A 24226-nucleotide genomic window follows, 5' to 3' on the forward strand; every position below is an offset into this window, starting at 1 on the left:
AGCCTAGATTAGCCGTGGATGTGGCGTTTGTTTTAGTATCAGGCGAGTGCTCCGATAATAATCACTCTGTCCATATTTCTAACTTGAAGAAACGTCTACAAAGATCATACGAGCTGGCAACAAGAAAAACGAGACAAGCACATCAGAAGGTACAGTATGATTGAGAGGATCTGTGTTGGAAGTTGGGGAAAGGATCCTTGTGAAAGTTGTTACATACCAAGGTAGGCACAAAATTGCAGATAAATGGGAAAACGAATCATATATTGTTTTGGCTCAACCAAATAGTGAAATCCCTGTGTTTGTTGTACAGAAAGAAAAACCTGTGTTTCACAGAAATTTATTACTTCCAATTTCTGAGCTTCCTATTTCAAATAATGCAAAAAGACCCGTACCTAGAAAAAACTTCCAAGCGAGACACAAATAAAACGGTAGATGCAGACTGTTCATCAAAGTCCGACACAGAAAGTGGAGACAGTGCAAGTGATGGAAGATTAAGTAGAGAGCTTTCGCACCTGCACGTTTAGGCGACCAACTACATTTAGCTATCCGTAACCGTAAAATGACCAACGTTTATCTTTTCGTGATTTCGCAGAAAGACCCGGTTAGCCTTTACAGATAGTCGAATTGTACAGTAGGCTGTTACATGTTTCACGTGCTGTAAAGCCCGCTTTACATGTACACTGGACGGCGTCCTTTCTGCGTCCAGCAGTACGGCCCCATTTGAGAGTTAAAAAATTATAATACTTTGCGTGCCGACAACTGGCCGCTCATTGAGCATTCATTCTGATACAGAATCAATGCTCGTGCCTCCTTATTTAGACCACAGCGATGCCAAATTTCATGGTCGCAGAGAGGACGCAGAAAGGACGCCGTCCAGTGTAAAGGGGGTATAAGCAGAGACGTTAAATTAGGTCTATTGGACAGGCTAGGTAATTTTGGAATGGTCTTCCATACGCAATTTATGGAGATCCGGGCTCGGAATCTCGAAAGGTTCGCTATGTTGCGCACACGCTCTAGCATGGCTAGCGTGCGCTATCCCGTATCTCGAAAGAATCGCTATTTTGAGCGCCTGCGCTAGCATGGCTAGCGTGCGCTATCCCATATCTCGAAAGCTTCGCAAATCCCGGCCGTGCGCTAATGTCCAAATCGCCATTAGTTTCGAGGCTATTATTTGCGGCGATACAAACTAGTCGCAAAGGCCTCTGCGTCATTTTAATGTGTCTTTCATGTAATTAAACATGGTGGCAAGTTTGGGTTGCTAGTCATAATAGCATATAATAAAACATATAACAAAAACATGGAAGCTTTTAATTGATTGAATCACTGGTACCTCTGATAGAAAAACTTGCGGTAAATATTCACGTGAAGAATGCCAAAGTCATATTTTATTATGCAGAAAAATTTCAAAATTAAACATTTCATACATCATTTTATATTTTCTGGTGAATTTCATTCATCTGTGTAGTCTATTGATAATAATAATAAATTTAAAAGTGTCATTTTCCACACAAAATGAAAAAGCAGAAACAAAGCATTCGGCCGCACCGTGACCTTCCTCAATGTCTATTATTGTGAGACTGAACACTACTCACCATTGTGTCAGTAATTGTGTCAGTCCAAGCTTCGCTTATTGAATTGTTTTTTGACATTTTATTGGTGTCAAATACTTCAAATATCAGTATTTGTAATTATGATATTCCTATAAATAAAAACAACCTCTTGATTTGCGTCATGGTGAAAAAAATTGCATTTTGTGTAATTGTGTTATGACGTCTTCACTTTATGCGGCAATCGAATATTAGTAGAGTTTGAGGTTATAATTGCGTTGCGTCTGCTAAGGCTTCGAGATAGCAGGTGGGTGCAATCGCACTAGCAAATAGCGCACGCTAGCTATGCTATAGCGCGTGCGCAACATAGCGAACCTTTCGAGATTCCGAGCCCCGGCTTACCCCGTTAGAAGATACCTGTTGAGTCCCTTTAGAGAAGCAAATTTGAGTGCCGAAGGAGAAGAATTCAACAGGAGAATGTCCTCTGTGCGGGAATGCGTCGAGTGGGAGTTCGGGAACTTATTGCGAAACTTTGCCTTCCTGGACTTTCGAAAGCATTTAAAAGTTCTGTTGTCTCCTGTAGCCAAGCACTACTTGGTAGGTGGTCTTCTGGTCAACTGCCATACCTGTGTGTATGGCAACGCGACCAGACGAGTCGGTACTTTTAACTAGATCCTCCCACCTTGGAGTACTATTTAGCATGAACTGTACACGTGTACATTGTGCGTATGTAAAATTAAAGAGTAAAAACTAAAATTCATACCTCAAGCAAACATTTATCCATATGAAATCTTGAATAAAAAACTGTTTTAACAAACATTCAGTCCATGTGTATCTTGTAGGCAGCAAGAGCCTAGTATGTCGATTCAGTTTTTCTTTTTTTAAACAAAGGCATAACCATCTCCATCATTTGTCTTTCTCTATTTGAGCTTCTCGCGCTTTCTTTTCTAATTCAAAGGGTTCTTTCTCGAAGGCCAACTTGTCTTTCAGGTAACTGACGTAATCTGCTGATGAATCATTACGGCGCTTCTTAAGTGGCGGCATGTTGTCGCAATTTTCAGCTGAAAAAATAAGCGTGTCACCAATTAATGCAGCGTCAGTTTTTGTTACTGATATAATAAATATTAATCAATATTTGCTATTAGAGACAATTTCATGTATAGAAAGATGTAATAGATAGACCCCGAGTCAGCGAGGGTTATGTGGCATACACGAATGCGTAGCACGAGTGGATGTCACATAACCCTCGCTGACGAGGGGTCTATCTTATTTAGACCACGGGTCCATTAGCGGGTTATAACGCATTCATGCCAGACGTGCGGTTATTCGAGTTACACCACGTCTGAGTCTTTTGTTCTTCACTTCCACCGTGGTCTAAGTGCTGTCCTTACTTTTATTTATAATTCATTTATTCAAATACACAAAACAGGACGCCATGTGACTTTCGAAACAAGGCTTCATAAAATTTGCATTAAAAGTCTAGGAGACATGTCCTGTCAACTAATGGAGAAAATCGAGCTACTAGTAGTATCTTACAAAACGGCACTTACCTTGCGGATACCCTGCTTGTTATGCGTCAAATAGTCTACAGACCACTTATAAATAAAGGCATTTGTACTCATAACAACTGCTCACAAAATGATGACCTAACAGTCTTATAATACAATCAGTCACGCGTGCGGAAGGTCAGTTCTGACTACCTTGTGGTCAGTGAAAAATGCCTTTTTTACCGGTATAACCTATATTTCAATAGTAACAAAAAACATAGACACAAATAACAGAGACAAAATGTTTCACATATATTGCAAAAATAAAATGTCCAATATGATTTTAGCAGAGAAACGATCAATTTCGAAAGGCTTGATTTCATAAAATTATGCTGATTTGTCAAACCGTTTTTCATTGACGGGTAGCAATCTAGCTTCGGATAATGTTCTCTCTAACCGAATGTGTACACGTCACTAGGCAGTAAAATATGATGACCTAAACGTAGTCGTTCGCCCAAACGCACAGGTGCAAAAGCTTTTTTTCTTTTTTTCCCCTCTTAATCAACCTTTGCTCCTCGAGGAGGGAGAAGGTAGCGAAGCAAATGACGTTAGAGAAGTATCTTCAGAGATTAGTGAAGCTAGTGATGTTCAAATGCCAGAGAATATCATTGTTGACCGACCAACTCCACGAAGGAGTACTAGACAAAGAAAACGGCCAGCGTGAATGACTTCTGGAGAATTTATAAATTACGCGCGTATTGCCGAGTCAGAAGAAAAGACTGACTGGAAAACCAGAGTTAACATATTAATAGACTTAGTGAGTGACGCAACTTTCAGCGGACATAAAAGCACAATTTGTGAAGAGTTAATTAAACTTATAAAGAATAATTGAAAATGAAATAAATTTGAAATATTTTTCAATTATTCAGTTATTCAGTGTGTGTGAATGTCGAGGCAACATTTCAGTTGTGGGGGGAGGATGCGACCATGTGATATAATTGGTTGTTCTCTGAATACTTTTACGTTGACTTTCGCGACTTCTAAGTACCTTCACATCCCTTGACAACTTATCTTCTATCACGTGACCTTTCAATATATAAAATCTGTGCGCGCCAATTTCGAGCACTGTGACGGTGGAAAAGCTGAGACTTGTGGCTTGTGTTGGGTTTTATTTTATACTGTTTTATTGGTTTGGAAGTCAGAATAAACTTTGAACCAGCCACCTGAGTTGGGTTAATAATTCTCGGTAACATATCTATCTATCTATCTATCTATCTATCTCTATATATGCACGTAGACACTATTTTGGCGCGTGAGCGCTGTACTGGTGGCCTATTAGCAGGTACACCGGGTGAGTGCACCTGTTGCTCGCATAATTTAAGCGTGGCGTGTGTGGGTGCAAGATACGAAACAGGCGAAGTACGTCACTCTTTTGTTCCCGACATCTGCCTTGTTATACAGGCAGTAGTGTTCCGCATCATTTCACATGCCAAACAGGCGTTCAATGTTGTAGCTCTCTGTTTGTAATAAACAGTAAAGTAAACAGTGAACAGCGTGCATAATGAATACAAAACTACGTCACACTGGCACACCTCTTTTTCATCCAATCAGCTCGCTCTCCAGATTCTAGGTTATGAAGCTTAATGGCAGCACATCATCATCGTCATTCCTAAAAGATGCTTTTGCGTAGTTATATCAACTGAAAACGACAGGTAAGCAAGGCTGATTCGTCAGTCTAGGGAATAAATGTTCTTATAAGTAAATGTGTCGAGTAGCTTTCGGTTAAATTTGTGGATAAATAATGAAGGCTATAGATATACTAGTAGTGTCAGCCTCGTTGACCTCGTATCGGTCCATTTGGTTAGTGCGAAAACCTTGGCTCGAGCGTCGATCTTTAGATTTATGTATGGCATTGGCCAGTGTGATGGACAGAGTTTGGATATTATAAAACACCGATAAAATTCACTGGCCTGGTTTAATCAGATGGAATGTGTGATTTGTATTAGATTATTTTAGTAGTCTAGTGGCAACATAAAATTATGAGAAAAACATTGAATTGATCGACCTTCAAGGTCAAGTTGAAGGCTAATGCCTACCGGTGCATGCATCTCACAGTTGGGAAGACACTATATCACCGATTTTATGCTCTTAAAATGAAATTTTTTATAATGATTACGCCTGTGGTTTAAGTCATAAAACTATAGCAACAGATTCAATTACTGAATAAAATATCTGTGGTTGGATGTACAAATTATACAAATGTACAGGTGTCATATGTACTTAGTATACTGATATGTACTGATGTAGAAATTGTGCAAGACAAATGTGTGATGTGGTCATAATTTACAGAGATTGATTCTTTAAGTTTATATTGCTCTGTTCATATTCCTTTTTACATTTTTGTATGAGCAAAATATATGTTCAATATCCACGAACACTAGCTGTATTGTACTTATAGTGAAATCTCTCATTTTCCCCTTTTCACCCTCATCACATTATAAACAGCATGACTCAGAAATGAGTGTCCTCAATTGGAGACAAGTTTTCAGACCTTTGCTTGCTCTTTACCAAAGTTACTGTGTAATAACAGATCCCAGATTTTGCTTTTAGGTGGGGAGAATATGGGTAGAAATTTGGTACTTTTGCAGTAAACCCCGGTATATTTCCCCACCCTGTAACTGTAATCAAAATTAAGTTAGGCTGTGACTTAGACTAAATGTCTATGTCATTCAAATAAATTAGTTCAGAACTTGACTTTTTTATTGCTTTTGTAAACCTTCAAGTTCTTCGACCAATGAGATTACAGTAAATTTTTTACCCCAACAATAACCTCAGCTCACAAAGTTTCATGTGAAAAACATCTTAAAATAAGTGAATGAATTGCCAAACTAATTTATTTGAGTGGAGACATTGCTCAAGCTTCCACACAAATTAATTCAGAAAAAATTGAATATTAAAGAGTTATATAGTGGTGGTGGGGAGGGGGAATACTGCAAAAGTGCAGAAATTTTTGTCTAGCTTAAAATTTGCTTTGCAATGAATATAAAGCAGTAGATGTGGACAATTTACCATCATATGTAGGACACAGCTAGGGATAAAAAAGTTTTATGTTGATGTTATACCAGTCTGAGTATTGATGTTAAATTACTAAAACATTCATATAATTCCTTATTATAAGTTTGTTTTTTCACTCCTAATTCCTGTGTTGTATAGCAGTTTACATAATATTCACCATTTGTTTTATCAGTAGAAACCATTGTTTTTTTATGTATGGTATTCAAATTTTAACAAATGTTCCATTATAGTCTCAAATATGATTTGAAATGTTCCAGTGATTATTACAAGTGTATTATTGTTGATTATGTTTCCCTTTGTTGTTTTTTTTCAAACTATGCTTTTTCTTTCACCTCAGGTTCATTTCATGGTAGGATATTTTATTGTTAAAAACAAAACATTGAAATTTTCTCTTGTTAAGTGGTGCGCAGTAGGGGAACTTACATAACTATATGCAGTTACATGTTGTAAGAGCTTAAGTTTTCAAGTTGGTTAGCTCTCTTGCCTCAAAACCATTTAGGTGGAAAAACATAATGGTCTCCTATGGTTGCTAAAAAGAAATCTGGAAGATTCATTCATTCATCAACTCATTCATTTTTCTTGTAACCACATTTTATTCATGACAGTGAAGCAGTGTTCTTTAGACCATGCAGACAAAAATATAGAATAGTAATTTTCATCTTGTTTACCAATAAAGGTAATAACTCTTTGCAAATCCATTGAGGAATTTACTGTACTAAGTAAACATTTTTATGTACAGACACAGATGTGTCTGTACATATAGCTATCATCTGCGTCTGTCGTCGTCGCCGTCGTCGCCGTCGTGCACTTTTACTGATAACACGATAAGTGGAAAACCGTTTTTGCTTTTGGCTTGAAACTTACAGAACTGATAAATATTTATAATACGCAGGTCAAGTTCGAAAATCAACATGATCGGGTGACTTGTAGGGAAGTTATGCTGTTTTTTCACTTTTTTCAGCATATATGCAGCACCGATAACATGATAAGTAGAAAACTATTTTACTTTTTGGCTTGAAACTTACAAAACTGATGAATATTCATAATCGGCAGGTCAAGTTCGAAAATCAGCATGATCGGGCCATTTTTAGGGGAGTTATGCTATTTTTTCACTTTTTTCAACATATATGCAACACTGATAACACAATATAAGAAAAACAGATTGGCCAATTGTCATTTTACTTACAGGAGTGGTCAATCTTACTAAAACGCAGGTTGATTTAGAAAATCAGCATAATCTGGCCATTATTTTAGAAGTTATGCTGTTTTTTCACATTTCCTCAGATTCAATTCTTAAGCATGTTAACAGTCTCATTATTTAACTAATAAGAAACGTAAAAGTGTTTGTTTGATATTTCCTGCATCTTTACAACATTGTTAGTTGATTATATAAAAATGATGGTAAACTTGATATCGTGTATTGTGTAATAAAGTGTCAAAAATGGAAATAAACTCATATCATTGCAGTTTGTTAGATTCAATCATCAACTATGTTCAGAATCTCAGAAAGGAGGTAATTGGACATTTAACACTGTTCTATTGATATTTTCCCCATCTCATCAATTTTCTTAGTTGGTCATATAAAAATGGAAGTAAACTGTTTATTTTGTTTATGTTAAAAAAGTGTTAAAATGGAAATAAACCCATTTCAGAACAGTGCTGTCTTGTTTACAGTTTGGCATTTTTAAGATGTGACTTTGAAGTTCCATGAGCCTGCAGATCTTTGCTAGTCATATTTTCTGAATATCCATGATGCTAATATTTTATGATTAAAAATTGATGGTCATTATGCTGTTAAACATTATGTAATATTGCATCAAAATTTGAAGAAACCCCTATTTTGGGCACTGCTCCCATTTAAAGAAAATCATGTCACTTACTGTTATCAAACTTACAGGAAAGAAACATGGGACTAAAATACAGCTTCAGTAGGCAATGCAGTCTGTTTGGTAAATTTTTCTGGCAGTTAAACAGTTTTTTGTGAAAATTTAATTTTTCACTTATTTGCATTTTCAAGGTGTGACTTTGAAGTTCCATGATCCTGAAGACCTTTGCTTGTCATGTTTTCTGAATGTCCATGTTACTAATATTCTATTATTAAAAATTGATGGTCATTATGCTGTTAAACATTATGTAATGTTGCATCAAAATAGAAGAAAACACAATTTTTGGAGCTGCTGCCATGATGACCATTATGGGAAAACCGTGTTACTTATGACTGTCAAACCTTAAAAAAGAAACACTGGACTAAAATGCAGCCGGAGTTGGAAAAGCAGTCTAATTGGCTTCTTTTTCTGGAAGTTATACATTTGAGTGAAATATTCATTAACTTTTTGGCATATTCATTGTGGGACTCGGAGCTCCCATGGACTTGAAGACGAATGGTAATCAGATTTTCTGCATGTCCATGCTATTTATAGTCAATAATCAAAAATTGGTGATAATTATTCTATAATTTATTTTGTAATGTTACATCAAAATTGACAACAATCTTTTTGCACTGCTACTGCAAACATTATGAAAAGAAAACTGTGTTACTTATTATTATTTTTAACTTATGAGAATGATTTTTAGGATTGGCATGCAGTTCAAATTAGAAAGCCAGGTCAATTGGGTTATCTATTATTATTGAATTGATGCAATTTTGTGTGAAATTTTCATTTTTCTCATTCTGGCACTTTCTATGTATAAACTTGAACTCTGATGGGCCTGAAGCCTTATGCTTTTACTTTAGTCGGTGTTACCTGTTGTGCATAATTAAAATTTGATGTTGACTGTGCAGTTAAACATAATGTATTATTGCATCAGAATTGGTAGTCTCCTATTTTGTGCATTATTGGTTTGTGCTTTTCTTAAGATGTGACTTATGGGCCTGAAAGGTCTTTGAGAGGGTCAGTCTGTAAATTTCCCTTGGGTATCACTTAGCTAAGTTCCGAGTCATTTGCCTAATTGATTATTAATAGGCCATAAAATGAGATAACATAAAGCACACTTGTTGATATCTCCCTGTAAACTCCCAAAGGTTAAGCTCTCTGCTAGATTAATAATTAATAATAAGGGAGCAGTGATAATTATGGAGGTTAATTATGCAGGTAATTTTATATATATATATATATATATCAAACACGAAGATGAAAAGTTTGAATAGCAGGAATTATATTTACCTCAGGCTCTGCCAAGGTTATATTTTCACCCCTGTTTGTCTGTCATCAACAAAACTCAAAAAGTTATGGACCGATTTCGCTGAAATTTTCAGGAACTGTCAGCAGTGGGCCAATAATTAGTTTTTGGTGGTGGTCTGGCTCAATTATCAATCAATAATCAATAATTATCAACAATTGCTGCCTGGGCAGAGGTCTGCACTCTCGGAGTGCTTTTCTAGTTTTGTTATGTTTTTCTTAATAATTTTTTTTCTCAAACACTTACATTTGTGATATTTAACCGCGTGAGGCTCTGCACATTTTCTGTATTTTCTGTGTTTCCACATAAGCAGTTGTATGTTATTTACGTCTTCAAACATTATGTAATATTATTTTATGCTCTGTCATCATTTTTCAAATATTGAGACTTTCATCATGTGACTTTGGTCTCTCATGGTCCTGAAACTGTATTCTTATTGGAGGGATGGATTGAGACCAACTTCTGGGTCTTCCGGAAGACGTTCAAATTTTTAAGTTTATATTGACTGATATTTATTTTTTTTCTGTTGGAAGATCATCAAAATAGAGGATGGATCACCAAAGATACTTTGGAATACTGTCAGAAAATATATCTGGGTCCACTCCTGTTATTGACCATGTTACCTGTTGTGCATGATTAAAATTCAGTGTTGACTAACAGTGCTATTATAAGCATTATTTGTTATTGCATCAAAATTGACAAAATGACCTATTTTGCATCATTATTTTCTGTTTTTTGTCTGTACATTTGACAGCTTTGCTGCCTTGTTTAATCTCTTGGTTTTTAAAATTTTTATTGTCATGAGAAAAATTAATCAGGCTCCATCACCAAATAGTGACTACAAATGGGAACTTAGAACTCAAATTTAACATTTGATTGATATATCATGATTTGTCAAAAGCTTTTGGTGCTTATATACCTTGGCTTTAAAAGGAAAAGTTGAAGATTTCAGGAAAATCAAAATTTTGCTGTATGTGTGCTTTAAGATCATCATGTGACTTAATAAGTTACACTTGTAACCAGTGGCAACTTGAAACGGCTACTTTTCACTTTTTCTGAAAATGTGGTTCTTTTTACCCATCTTGAGAAATCAAATGGCACCGAACCTGGATCAAATTAAGACTTAGACTGGACCTTTTCCATCCCAAAGGGTGGTCATTAAAGTGAATCTCCTCAACCTCCCTGCCTGGTGTAAAGCATACTGTATTTGAATATACTACCATCATCCTTGAACTGAATGTAAGACAGCAAACATTTTCAGCAGTCATTAATGTCAGGCTGGTGATTTACTTCAATTCATGAAGTTTACTAGCTGGTGATGCTACTGTACATAAATTCTGTCAGGTCATGTGCTAGGGTCATATACGTATAGGTAAGGGGCTTTGAGAGGGGAGGGGAGAGACTTGAGTAAAGACAAAGTGACTGAATTTTACCTTGTTTCAGCTAGAGGAGATGTGCAGCCTCTGGACCATGGTCAATTTTACTGAAAAGTCTTCATTTTATTTTTAATAACCCCCCCCCCTTTAAAAGTAAATTACTGGTTGTAGACCAGGCTCTAGATTGTTATTTTCTACCACTGGACTGAAATTTGGTGTAAACCAAGAGTCAGTTGAAGTTGAAAAAACATTTATATAGCCAGTGCCCTCATCCTGTAAACATATTTATAAGAAACAATTTTCCAAATGGGCCTGAGTAATATTTAGGCCAAGCACTTGATACCATAGGCAAGTTTTGTACTACCTGTCATTGCATGTCATCTGTACAGGGACCTACATGTATATAAGGGAATTATGTGTAGTTTGCATGTCAGAGGCAGTGAGCGATCTCTATAATGTATTTTCTCCGTACTGTGGAAGGCTTGTTCTCACCAGTATCAATTTAGACCTTGGAATACTCAGTGATACACATCTAACTCGATCACCAGTTGACTTTATTGTTTAACATGGGGGTTTTAAAGGGCAATTTAAGGTATTTGTAAAATGATGGTTTCATGTGTGGTCTTTTGAATTAAGGCATTTATAGGCTATCTATTTTGTGTTTTGATGTGAACACAGCGGAAAAGATTGGCAAATTGTTGGTCAGTCAGTGCAATAGGGTTCAGAGAAAAAAACAAGAGGCCATTTAAACAGGACTCGGATGTTTTTGTGCATGAGATAATTTTTATCAATGTATTAAGTGTTTGTAGAGTACAATTATAATCCAGTGAAGTCTGTTTCAAAACCTGTTAGCCAACTGGCCCTTTGATTGACCATGCAGAGACTGGTTGAAATCACAAAAGAGCTCACTCAGCCTGAAAAATTTGATAAAAATGTATTCTCCATGATTTTTCATTCATGATTGTCAACTGAGATAAAGTAAGTATTGACCTGAAGCATTTTTCATACCTTTTTTTGTTATAAAACTGGTAATAATATAAAATTTGATTGGATTATTACTGATTAATCTTGGGTAAATATGTACTAGAAGACAAAAATTGTTTACTTATTATCTGAAGCAGGCTCAGTTGCAATTTTATTGGCATTTGGCAATATTGAGCCAATGTTTACAAGTGCATCACCAGATTGCAAGGCTTTTAAGTGATAATGTCTTCTTTTCTGACTTTGAAACATGTAAAAAAAAGTGCTATGATGCTAGATAAAACTGGGCTCTGTAGTAATTAATGGGTCTTTTAAAAAAGAGATATTTTCATTCCATTATTGCTTTGCAGTAATAGACTGAATTTGTCTTTTAGAGACCATTCCCAGAGAATATCATAAAAACTTTGGATCGAACTATCTTCAAGGGGATTCTCACTTTATTGCAATTGACTTTAGTGGCTTAGACCCCATTCCCACAGATTTTAGATCAATCTATCCCTGTGGGGAGTCTCACTAGATTACCGTCAGCTTAGCTAGCTTAAGCGCCTGTCCCGCCTACTAAAAGCTGTAAGGGGGTAATTAACTGTCGTGCGCGCTCGGCTGACTGCAATTTAGCGTGAACCCCCAGGGAGTTAGGACGATTCGCAGCTTTAGTAGTTGGCGTCCCAGACATCTAAGCCACTTAAGCTGAAAGCAATTTTGCGAGAAACCGCGAGGAAATGGACCTATCCTGTTAGATCGATCTGGGGATGGGAACCCAGTCTTATATGTTTCATTATAGTGAAAGCTTTCAATTATATTTTGTCATCTTAATGTAACATTGACAATTATTTTATGATACTTAATTCCTGTATAATTATGAATTGGGTATGTAGCTCTATTATTGAACTTTGAAATTAATACATTTTTTTCACTCTCCTGATATGGTGAAACTGGGAGGATTTAATTTACAAAAGATAGGTTAAAAAAAAAAAGAGTTGGTGTAAATTATGCAGTAAATTAATATTTTCTTGTTAATTGATAAATGATACAAAATTGTAATTTATATCTTATTTCATAAGATGTTTACTTTTCCTGAATGATAATGAATGATTAAGATTTAGGTCTGTTTTATTTATTTATTTATTTAATTTATTTATTTATTTACTTTTTGATTTGATTAAAATAGTTAATGCAGACCTAGTCAAAGGTGAAGAAAGCTTTTTCACATGCAACTTAATTAACACTATTGTAGACTTAAATTTAAATTCTTTTTCAGTTATGCCTCCCGAGAATGCCAAGCTCGCTAAAAAGCGTAATCAGCTGATTCGTCTGGCATCGGTTCCCAATTTTGAGCCAGTGATAAAGCAGATAAGAAAACAGCAGAAAGGGACATGGAAGGTTCAGGCATCAACGATGGCAAAGAATACCCACAATCCCATCAGAAAGATTGTGGATGGTATGAAGCTGACACCCAACCCAGAGAAAGCAATGATAGCCTTATCAATAGGTGAGACAAAATTCAGGTTGTCCACTTATTTCGTTGAATTAAGATTTGAAAACACTTCTTCAGCCTTCCATTCTTTTTGGCTAGATGCCTAGACCGCTTCATGTTTGGACAATTTTCGGAAATTTCCAAAACAAAACCATGCAATAGCAGTAACAGGGAGGGGGGAGTTAAGGCATGTGACCCCCTCCCCCCATAAGTTTTGAAAGTTAGGGCCCTTCTTCTCCCCCTCCCCCCCCCAAAAAAAAAATATTATAACAAGCGAAACAAAACACAATCAAGTGGACTATCCTTTTCTTTGCCCAATGTATTATACAATTTGTCAACTGTTTTACATGTATGCATAGTAACACAAGGATACCAAGGGAAGTAAGGCAAAAATCATTTACAACTTAGCTGCCCCCCTTCCCCCAGCTAAATTTTGAATCCCCCAGTGCTTTATGTTGATGGGAATGCAGTATTCTTAATTTCTTGTGTGCTTTAATTCTGTAGGTGACCCCACTGTGTTTAAGAATCTTCCACCAGCTGTTGAACTTGAGGAGGCCCTGATAGAGACTGTGAAGGGAGGTAATCATAATGGATACGCTCCCTCTGTGGGTATGTACTGATATACACGGTACATTTGGTCACTCACTGTCAGATCTTAAGATGCATGATGCTAGCTAAAGTATAGTCCTGTTCACTTTTTGCACTAATGTTGTAATTAATTTAATCTGTTTTTGTCTCATTTTAATATTATATTTTTCTGGTTCTTTTTTGTGCCTTTTTGTGTTTTATGTTTATCAGTGGAAACAAAAAATTAATATTAGAAATTTCTCTTGTAAGCTATTTCTTACATAGCTGTTCCCTGCTGTACCCTGTTTCCTAGCATTCATATATAAATTGCATAGTTGTTGTTTCTCTGTTTGCGGAGAAGGTAACTTACAAAAGCCCCTCTAAGTTGCATTATATATTCATTCATTGTTGTTGTTGTTAACCTACCCACCTGTGCATTATTTAAATGTACAAACTTTATGTGTGCATGCAACTTCCAGGTTACGAATCTTCACGTGCTGCAGTTGCTTCTGCTCTCACATTACCTGAGGCCCCACTTGAAGCAAAGGTAACTATGAACCCTCCCCAGACAGCATTCTCTGTATTTTCTGCAACATTCTATTTGAGAGAGATTGGCAACTGGCTCTTACATAGAGAGATGGCAAAATGGAGTCCCCATACTTGACTTGACATGGACAGTTAATTAGAAAAGAAATGCAATGAATTGCATTTGTTATCACTATTTATTTGGTATTTTTTCACAAAGAAAGTAATGCAGTAAAGCTGATTAGTATGAGGTTATAGGATCACATTGAGATGAAAAACAAAATTTGATAAATCATTGAAATAGAAACAGCTGCTGTGTTAATGTTGGTTACTGCATATGAAATTGTTGACCTTGGATACTATTAATTACTTGTTGATAACTATTCTTATTTACGAGTTTTGTCTTCTACCTGCTTTTTTGCATTTTGATGTTATTCTGGTTACAAAAATCAAAGAACAAAAAAGAATGATTTAAAATTATAGAATAGTATTTTTTGTAAATATCATGCAGCAGCTCTGATGAATAATAAACGATAAATTCTATAAGTTTTAACATAAAACCCTTATCTCTCCATGCTTCTGATATAGTGAAAGGAATACTATGTTTATCAGCCACCAGGCATATATTGTAATAATATATAATTAATCAATTCTCCAGTGAAAATATTCTGTACTACTAGTGTTATATAGAATGACCTAATAATAATATTTTATTTCCTGTTTTGTGTCATTTTCTATTGTTGTGTTCTTTATGATCATGATAATTGAATCATAGCATGTAGCTAAACATTATGATCTTATACAAAACATAAGCAAAAGACATTATCCCTGTGCAAAGAAGTCAAAGAATTCCTTGAAATAATTATAATAATAATAGAATAATTCTTTTTGTTGTAGGACGTGATACTGACAAGTGGGTGTTCGGGAGCAATTGACCTGTGTATCTCGGTACTAGCCAATCCAGGCCAGAACCTTCTCATTCCCAGGCCAGGGTTCTCTCTCTACAGGACATTAGCTGACTCTCTTGGCATTGAGTGCAAGTACTATAACTTGCTGGTAAGTTGGGAGTTCAGGTGGGAAATTCTTGAAGAGTTCCACATGAATGTGAATGTGTCACTGACTTGAATCCCTGTTGAGTGACATCATTTGGTAGCAAACTTTTACAGTGATTAAATTATTTCTGAATCAATCAATGGATTTGAGTTTACATGTATCAGTTTTGCACTTTGTATGTACAGACAAAGTATTGTTTTAATATGGCCATGGCCTGCATCTGTTCATATTGTCAAAACAGCACATTTCTAGTTTTAAGCTTTCTCAGTACTATGCATGATGGTAACAATCTCAGACCTTTTGCACCCTTAGTTGACCCATGTTGGAGAAATAGCATAGCACCTAGGTCATATTCTGATTCAACGTTGACCTTATTAGGGGTAGTTTTTTTTTAAGCCTATCAAACCAACCCTGCCTATGGCCCTGAGGTACAATTCTTTTGAGTGGGATTTGCAAAAAAAAAAAAAAAAAAAAAAACTGTCACATTCATATGATGTAGTATATATATATATATATATATATATATATATATATATATATATATATATATATATATATATATATATGCAATTTTTATTTTTTGACAGCCTGAACAAAATTGGGAGGCAGACTTGAAACAGATGGAATCTCAAATCGATACAGAGACAGCAGCCATTGTTGTGAACAACCCATCCAACCCCTGTGGCTCTCTTTTTACCAAGGAGCACATCAAAGACATTTGTGATGTGGCATTCAGACACAAGGTTCCCATCATTGCTGATGAGATATATGCATTCCAGGTAAGTTGTTTTCTGCTGAGAGTGTTTGCTTGCATTGGCATGTATCTGTGTTTTTATGATGGATTCAACCAAACATGGAAGTTTGATGTGTCATAGAGAAAAAGATACAGAGATGCAGATATATAGTTACAAAGATACTTCTAAATTAATTAATTAATTGAATTAATTAACTAATTAGTTGTATTAAATTATTTATTAATTTATTAGATAAATGTAGATATATAGCTGAGCTGTCACAAAAATACCTTTGTGTTTAATTTTTATTTAATTATTTATCTGTCTTTTTATATTTTTTAATTTACTCTTGCATAATTATATTTTTAGTTATTTATTTATCTATTTATTTATATTTTATATACACTCTTGCATAACTATATTTTGACAGGTTTTTGAAGGCAGTGTATATCACTCCTTTGCATCTCAGACTACGGAGGTTCCTATTCTCTCCACTGGAGGCTTGGCGAAAAAGTAAGAATGCTGTGGTAACCTCACTGAGATAATCTCATTCGTTTCTTTAATACCAGAAAATTTTTTAGTGTTCATTTAAGTGTTGATACTTTTTAAAATAATTTTTATTGATGTTTTCCATCAAATTGTGTTGTCACTATTTGTAACTTAATTGCCTATGTTCTTGTTACTGTATTGCAGTTTGTCAAATCTTACTAACTTCATTTTTGTCAGGCTGTGTAGCCTGTAATATCGAGCACTACTCATGACTCCTCTTGCAGTTTTATATATCTATAATATAGCACAATTGCTTTTTCCTCTAATATAGACAGCAACATCGAGTTCAAATTCCAGTCTTCTCTATTGCTGCAATCTGTGGCATTTAGCTCAATCCCAATTTCCTCTGTTGCAAGCTGTTACACTTCTACAATTCCCGTCTCCTCTATCACATTCTGTTAATTCTATCACAAATTGTGTCTCCCCTAGCAACTACATCTTTTCAGAATGAGGTCATATGTGGTACCTTTGTATTGTCTCTTTTAAATTTGTCTCACACATCTCTGGTTGTTGTTGTTTCAGGTTTGTTGTGCCAGGCTTCAGGTTAGGATGGATCACAATACATGACAGAAATGGTGCTTTTGAAGAAGAGGTAAGGTCAAGTTGCAAAATAGTTTAAATTCTAGAGTTATGAGCATTGCTTGTTTGAATCTAGTAAAAGTTTTACAAGTTTGATGAATTAGGGTTTTAGGCAGACATTAGGAATATTAACTAATTATGAACCGTACCTTCTATCTTGCATTGTTTAATTTTGTGAAACTTTCATGTTGTCCATTTTTTCAATGGTAACAATATAACAGTATCCTAGATTTAGATCTTAGAGATCTAATTCCTTTTAAACTATTTGAAAGTTTTGTGATTTTGTTGATTAGTTGAATAATAATATATTATTTTGTCATTACAAAATAAATTGGTGGCAATAATTTTTTAACGTGCATAGTAGGTATGGTGTTCTAAAAATCTTTGAATGCAATCTTTTTAGGTGCGTCCAGGGTTGATCTCATTGTCACAAAGGATTCTGGGACCCAACACTATTGTCCAAGGTGCATTAGAGAAAATTTTGACAAAAGTCCCTCAGATTTACTTCGACAAGATTATGGCACATTTACAGGTGGGTTAAAATATAGGTGTGTGATTGTTACAAAGATGAATCAAAACTCTGGCATTTAAAATTGAAGCCTATATACAGTCAGTTAGGGCTTAAATTTTAAAGTACTTCGATTAAGATTTCTTATGGCCACTTGTATATAAAACTAGATGCAGACAAATCCAGACAAGTCGTTGCATAGTTATAGTTACATGCACCAAGCTGTATTTCAAAACTGAATTTGCAATAAATATAATTGTACTTTTTGTGTTATGATTATGTGATCATGCTTGAAAATCATATCTCAGATAACAGTAAATATCTGTATTATCAAACAGTAATTTTTTAGATATTTATTATTGCAGTAGTAATTGATAGTTTGTATCTTTTCCAGGCCAATGCTGAGGTGTGTTACAACCATCTGTCAGCTGTGCCTGGGTTGAATCCCATCAAACCAAGTGGAGCCATGTACATGATGGTAAGACTGCATATTGATATATTGTATTTTATATTTGCCAGTTTTGTACAATTTGAAATGCTCTTTAGTTCAGTATTCACTATATCAAAATGAATCACATCCTGTATGCTCTAACGCTGAGGTTATTTCGATGTTTTTCCAGATTGGTATAGATATTGAGCACTTCCCAGGTATAACTGATGATATGGCATTTGCTGAAATGATGGTCACAGAACAGTCAGTTTTCTGTTTGCCAGGAAAGGTAAGAAAAAACAAATGAAATGATGATTTTGATTTATATTAATTTTTTTTTAAATCAAAGTAATCTCTGAACCTCAAACCACCTGTCTGGAATTGGGTAGTTGTAAATGACTCAGAAAACAATTTAAATGTTGAAATACTTTTTTCAAGAATTGTTGGTTTATGGTGATACATTATTATGAAAGAAACAGAACAAATCAAAACTTACTGATAATAAAAAGAGTTGCAGTGCAGCATTTTACATTTATTATGGGTAATCTGAATTTCATTTGGAGTTAAATTTGTTATAAATACATGCAGGGGCTCAGTCATAGGATTTATGCTTCCTATTACAGTTTAAAAGGTCTGTTGTTGCATTGAAATATTATTCCATTGGCAGGAAAAAAAGTGGTTTATAGACCTTAAAGTATCTACAGATGCATAATTTTCAGTGCTGTCAATCACTTCGTTATTTTATTTAATGAAATTATGATCAAACTGCATTAAAAGTATTTCTGTTTGCTTTTCTGAATCAGTGTTTCCAATATCCAAACTACTTCCGAGTTGTGTTATCAGTCCCAGAGGAACAGATGGTGACAGCATGCCAGAGAATAAAAGACTTCTGCAGGGACCATTACAAGGGACCAAGTGAAAATAACAGCACACCAGTCAAGAACAGTAATGGAGACAGGAACATAAATGCAAACAACAACAGCAATGCAGACAGCGGCAGTAGCATCCTGTACAGTATCCCTGAGCATGACGAGATCCATGAGGAGAAGTAAATGCTTCACCAACTGAAGCTTTTATCTTTATCATTTTAGCACTGAAATTATTTACAGCCAGGTCATAAGAAAACCGAGCATATAAGACATGATTGTACTTATTAATATTATAAGAACTGTCTTATATCTTGGTACCAAAATGTAAGAAGTGCTGTCACTTGTGGTTCAGTGATGAGGGAAATGGTTGGATTGGAATGCCTTTCTCATTGCTACAAAATTTAAAGTAGATTTAATATATGTAGATAAAACAAGCTTTTCACTTAGCCAGACTTCCTTCAATCTATTGGACACTCCTGTCTGTTAGATTGTTGTATCATGCTGGGTTCATGGTAATTTGAGGCAAATGTTTATTCAGCTAATGTGAAAAAAAAAAAAAAAAAAAAAAAAAAAACAATTTCAGGTGTACATTTTACATACATTCATATATATTAGCTGAATAAATAATAATAATAATTATTATTATTATAAAGGGCACTCTCTACCAGGGCCACAGGGAGAATTAGTTTTGGTAGTTATTCACAGATGTTGCTCTGGCTAATTACTCAACTGTCTGGTGAGGATTTTCGCACAACTACATATTAACTGTTATGTCCTCCCCCAGCCAGCCTATGGTAGAGAGTGATACAAAGGTTCAATTAATTATAATGCACAAAATATCATTCAATCTGTTGGTTGTGAGAGAAGAGATAATCATTTATTTGTGAAATACAATATGTTCATTTTTTTGTTATTAAAAAGTTGAAATTTGCGAGGGGGCGAGATTCTAAATTTTATCCTAAGAAGTGCCACATTAAGAAATTATATTTAGTCAAAATGTCACTGTATTTCACGTGGGAATCACTTAAACAGTGGTTAGTTATAAACACATTATATATTCTACAGTTCAAATTGTATACTGTAGTGTTAAACAGATTCTCTGCAGTAACGAATTCCATTAATTGTATAAAGATAAAAAGTGGGGCCAGCATTTGACAAAATAATCAGTCTTAGAAATGTTCTAATGCAGTGATAGGTATATAAGGGGTTCCTCCTTGTATTTAGCAATATTAGAAGGCAGCTATTAAAAAAATTTGTTCGGTGGGGTTATGTAATGAACATTGCAGGGACAAGTGCCAGGCAAGTTATGTTTTATATACATGTATACTCTATTCTGTTCTTTTATATTTAGCATTTGGTGAGGAACACAGTTCACCATGTGGACTAAACAAGGTTTTTTTTTGTACTAAAATAGGATCTTAGTACAGAAGTCACAGTTAGGCTGTCAGTGTGCACTGTTTGAACATTTCAGGGTTCAGGTCTACCAAAGGATATGAAAAGAGCACAAATTAGCATTAAATATCATACGTTAGCACTTCAGTTTGTTTTATAGGACATACGTAGGTGTCAGAAATATAAATAGAAGTGCTAATGCATGATTGCTGGGCACAAGTGTTAATTATTATTTAGGGTTTATGAACTGCATACATTCTTTTAATTTTACTAATCACAGCAACAATAGCTAATCTGCATTGGAGCTGTCAAAGATCTGCAGCCTTCAATATCAGCTGTAAAATATCCAGACTTTGTAATCCTTTTGAATTCTAGTGTCCTTTGTAAAAATTATCATGCCCTTTCAAGTCAAACATAAGCAGTGCACATTTGCCGAAGCACAATTGTTTTTTTATTTCTTGTATATTTCTTGTAAAAGGCACCTAGACCTTTGCTGTACAGATTTTGATGTCACTATGATTATGTATTCAGTAGGTGTGTGTGTGTGTGTGTGTGTGTGTGTGTGCATGCATGTTTCAGAAAGAGAGAGAGAGAGGGAGAGAGATAAAGAAAAATGTAATTTGATGAAATGCCATATTATTGTTTGGAAAATGAGCCAGAAATGTTGTAGCTTTGTTTTTGTCTCAAGCTGTGTGTGTGTGTGTGTGTGTGAGAGAGAGAGAAAGAGAGAGAGAGTGTATGTGTGTGAGTTTTAAAATGTACCAGACAGTTAGCAACATCTTTATTATTCATAACAGTATCTTCAAACATACTGTTCATTTATATTATCCAGGTGGGAGAGACTTAAAGTTGGTAATTTATGGCAGCTATTTTATACATGTACACATCAAGCAAGATTTTATTTTCTGATAAAGTACAGATGCGGAGGAAGTAAAAATCTAGTTTATTTTTAAGAGCACATTTTTGCTGATTCTGCGGTTTATTACATTTCATTTTCATTATATAATAAAATTGAAAAAATGTGTGACTTGGGTTTACCAGACTATACACATTTGTTAATATGTGCTCATGTTGCTTTGCTCAGGTTTAAATGTGACATTACCACAGCCATACTAAGCAGTTGGTTTTTACTACCATCGAAGTATTTGGATGGTAGCTTTTTTATTATACAGAAACACCTGCCTGATAAACACTGGGAAATAGGGCCACTGAAAAAATACCAACTTTTGAGAGGATTAGGTACTGGACACAAGGACTAAATACTTTGTGGTTTTGGAAAGCATACTTGCATACTGTACTTGTCATTGAAGTTAATAATAATAATTGCAAAATGATTGAACAGTAAAGAAGTAAGCAATAGCACAACCATTTTTTTTATCCTAGTGGTTTTGTATGGAGGGCAGTCACCAAAAACTCATATAGCCACTGAACGGAATTAAGAACTGTTGATACAGACAAGACTTGCTCAGCAGAGCAATGTAATGACAAAATACTTTCAGTGGTATTGGCAGGCTCCTGTTATGCAGGCATATGAAGAAGTATGTGACTTAGAAATTTAGTCAATAATAATTAAATATATAGGAATTTATTCTTTAAATAAGATGGAGCTAAGATATTCAATTTTATTGTATATAATCAGTTGTGTTTACTTTATTGGGTAAAAATTGAGAATGAATCTCACTAAAAATTTGTTTATGCTCTTTTGCAAGTTTTATTTTTAGCGTGTATCTCAGATACTCCATTTGCTCTTTTTGGCATGACTTTATTACAGAAGAAATATTTATCCATTTTGCTTTGTTGAGGCACTTTTTTGTCATATTTATCACAAATGTACTTGCACAAACTGGAAATAAAGTGGATTTTGAAAGAAAATTTTATTTATATTTTAGCCTTGAAGATAAAACTTAATGATACAGCAAAATGCAAGTTTTGGGCCTGGTCTGGACTGTTTAGAGAGTGTTTAAAAATATTAAATTCTAAACTTGATCAAAGGTTGACTGGAAACTACCATCTTCCTCTTTTTTGAGTCAATCCATATTTGATCCAATCACACTGTATGAAAAGTTCCATATATCAAATTGGGAAATTCACCAATGACGAGACAGGCGTCTCAAGTATCTTCTTCCTCTTCTTCTCCAAAAGAAAGTAAACTTGTATTTTTTGCTTTAGTCTTTGATTTGTGCTTGTGTTTATGTTTTTTGTCCTTAGACATTTCTTCCTTGCTGTCCTTATCTTTTGATTTTTTAGAAGTAACTGAATTCTGATCACTGCCGACAGAGTCATTTGACCTTTTTGTAGGTTTCCTAAAGAGAATTTTCCCATCAGGTGGGGGTGGTTCATCATCTGAAAAAATAAATTGTGATGTCTATTACGTGTGTGTTAAAGGAGGAGGAGAATTGTACAAGACACTAGTTTACAATTGTAGTATGTTTTTTTTAAAGTACTAAATATTTAGTATTAAAATACTTTGTCAAATATAAGGAACAAATCCATTCTCGATAATAATGATAATAATAATATTAATTAGTTATAAATAATATGGATAATTAGGTATTTCATTTTCGGATGATAAAAAAAGTAAATTGTTTTTAAAGAAGTCATGTGATCAATGGCCTTTGAGGAATGGTTGAAATGCCATGCTTCAAAGGTAGACTTGTTGTAGAGGTATCATATTAAAGAGTCTCTTTATCTTTTTTATCATTTATAATCGTATTCATGTATACAGTGTAAATCTGTCATAAATGTTCAATAAACTTTACAAAAGTTAACTAATAATACTAAATGTCATATAAAATTGATTAGGATTATCATGATGACTTTAATAATCAAACAGCAAAGAAAGTCCGAATTCCATATTTGGGTGCAAATTACACATTTATATACAGAAGCAACATTTGTTTTCCAAATACCAGTATACTACATTAAACACCTTATAATTCACCTTATAATTCTTATATGAATACATGTATGCATTGACAGTGTAGCCTACTCCCTTGTTTACCAAATTTCAACCAAACTTTTAACAAAGCAAATAAACTTGTGAAAATATAAAACATACAGACCACTCCCCTATTTTAAAGTGGTGAGGGGTAGTAAGAAGACAGGAGTTACTGACACTTGGTGAAAGAAAGTTCTTACCAGTGACTGAATTTGGGTCCTTTGCATATTTTTCTGCCTCTTCTGCTGTGAGATCACCCTTTTTCAAGACCACTACCACTGGCTTTTCCTCTTCCTTTTCAACACCATCATCATCATCATCATCCAAACCCTGCTGCGCCTGTCTCTGAAAATCAGTGTTTGCATCACACATTATAATACAGAGAAAATCAGCACTGGTCAACTATTCCAGCTTCAGGTGACTTCATCAGAATTCAATGATTTTATATTTAAAATAACACAAATATAACGCCTCAGCATATAACTATCCTTAAATAATGTCACAAGAAATTAATTTTTTTCAAGGTTTCACGAGCTTCAGACGCAGATTATAAAATTAACGTCCTCACAATTTGACGTTTGGAAAAGTTGAAACAGCATTCAACTAAATGTATAGTAAATGTATGGGCATTCATTAATTTCATGTGGCATGTCTCTTCACCAATGGAGCAACACTTGATATCCTACCTTTGTATTTACATCCGGGCCTTCTTTATAGCCTATCCTCTCCTTGAATCTTTTCAGAAACGCTGGCTCCTCTTGCTGTACGTATGTTATACCTCCGCGTCCACCTCTGCCAGGCATTACTCTTTCGTTTGTAAGAAATGCTGTAAAAAGCTTGAACAACCTTCACCTTTAACATCCTTGCACGACGTTAGACGTCGCTGCAACATGACAGTCCAAAATTATTAAAATTAATGCTCTCGTTATAATTTGTTTTTGTACTGAATACTCTGAACTGTA

At 34.8% G+C, this 24226-nt stretch overlaps 2 protein-coding genes and 1 long non-coding RNA gene across 3 annotated transcripts; 1 reads left to right on the forward strand and 2 right to left on the reverse strand.

Moving 5' to 3' along the window:
• Positions 1-1218: 1218 nt before the first annotated feature.
• LOC147762571 (uncharacterized) lies at positions 1219-3541 on the reverse strand. Its single transcript, XR_015334205.1, has 2 exons — positions 3098-3541; positions 1219-2608 (listed from the first exon to the last, which is right to left on the reverse strand). It is a non-coding gene; the product is annotated as an uncharacterized LOC147762571 (long non-coding RNA).
• A 1036-nt stretch (positions 3542-4577) lies between these two features.
• LOC106160540 (tyrosine aminotransferase) lies at positions 4578-22198 on the forward strand. The gene is made up of 12 exons (XM_024076066.2): positions 4578-4746; positions 12905-13135; positions 13625-13729; positions 14167-14234; positions 15110-15268; positions 15853-16044; positions 16430-16512; positions 17071-17140; positions 17531-17659; positions 18030-18113; positions 18256-18354; positions 18869-22198. Exons 2-12 carry the CDS (start codon positions 12907-12909, stop codon positions 19115-19117), a joined length of 1467 nt encoding a protein of 488 aa, XP_023931834.2. The 5' UTR covers positions 4578-4746; positions 12905-12906; the 3' UTR covers positions 19118-22198.
• LOC106160542 (uncharacterized protein KIAA1143 homolog) lies at positions 22182-24146 on the reverse strand. The gene is made up of 3 exons (XM_013537176.3): positions 23951-24146; positions 23465-23609; positions 22182-22669 (listed from the first exon to the last, which is right to left on the reverse strand). Exons 1-3 carry the CDS (start codon positions 24065-24067, stop codon positions 22437-22439), a joined length of 495 nt encoding a protein of 164 aa, XP_013392630.2. The 5' UTR covers positions 24068-24146; the 3' UTR covers positions 22182-22436.
• Between the last annotated feature and the right edge of the window lie 80 nt (positions 24147-24226).

This window comes from Lingula anatina, chromosome 4 (genome assembly GCF_051362555.1).
Source record: "Lingula anatina isolate TDL-2025a chromosome 4, LinAna3.0, whole genome shotgun sequence".
NCBI lineage: Eukaryota > Metazoa > Brachiopoda > Lingulata > Lingulida > Lingulidae > Lingula > Lingula anatina.

Excerpts from the sequence above, each read along its gene's own strand:
- LOC106160542 (XM_013537176.3), bottom strand. The coding sequence starts at position 24,067 with ATGCCTGGCAGAGGTGGACGCGGAGGTATAACATACGTACAGCAAGAG. Across the intron at positions 23,610-23,950 it reads GCCCGGATGTAAATACAAAG|AGACAGGCGCAGCAGGGTTT; the intron begins GTAGGATATCAA and ends ACTGATTTTCAG. Across the intron at positions 22,670-23,464 it reads GGACCCAAATTCAGTCACTG|ATGATGAACCACCCCCACCT; the intron begins GTAAGAACTTTC and ends TTATTTTTTCAG.
- LOC106160540 (XM_024076066.2), top strand. The coding sequence starts at position 12,907 with ATGCCTCCCGAGAATGCCAAGCTCGCTAAAAAGCGTAATCAGCTGATT. Across the intron at positions 15,269-15,852 it reads GCAAGTACTATAACTTGCTG|CCTGAACAAAATTGGGAGGC; the intron begins GTAAGTTGGGAG and ends ATTTTTTGACAG. Across the intron at positions 17,141-17,530 it reads ATGGTGCTTTTGAAGAAGAG|GTGCGTCCAGGGTTGATCTC; the intron begins GTAAGGTCAAGT and ends CAATCTTTTTAG.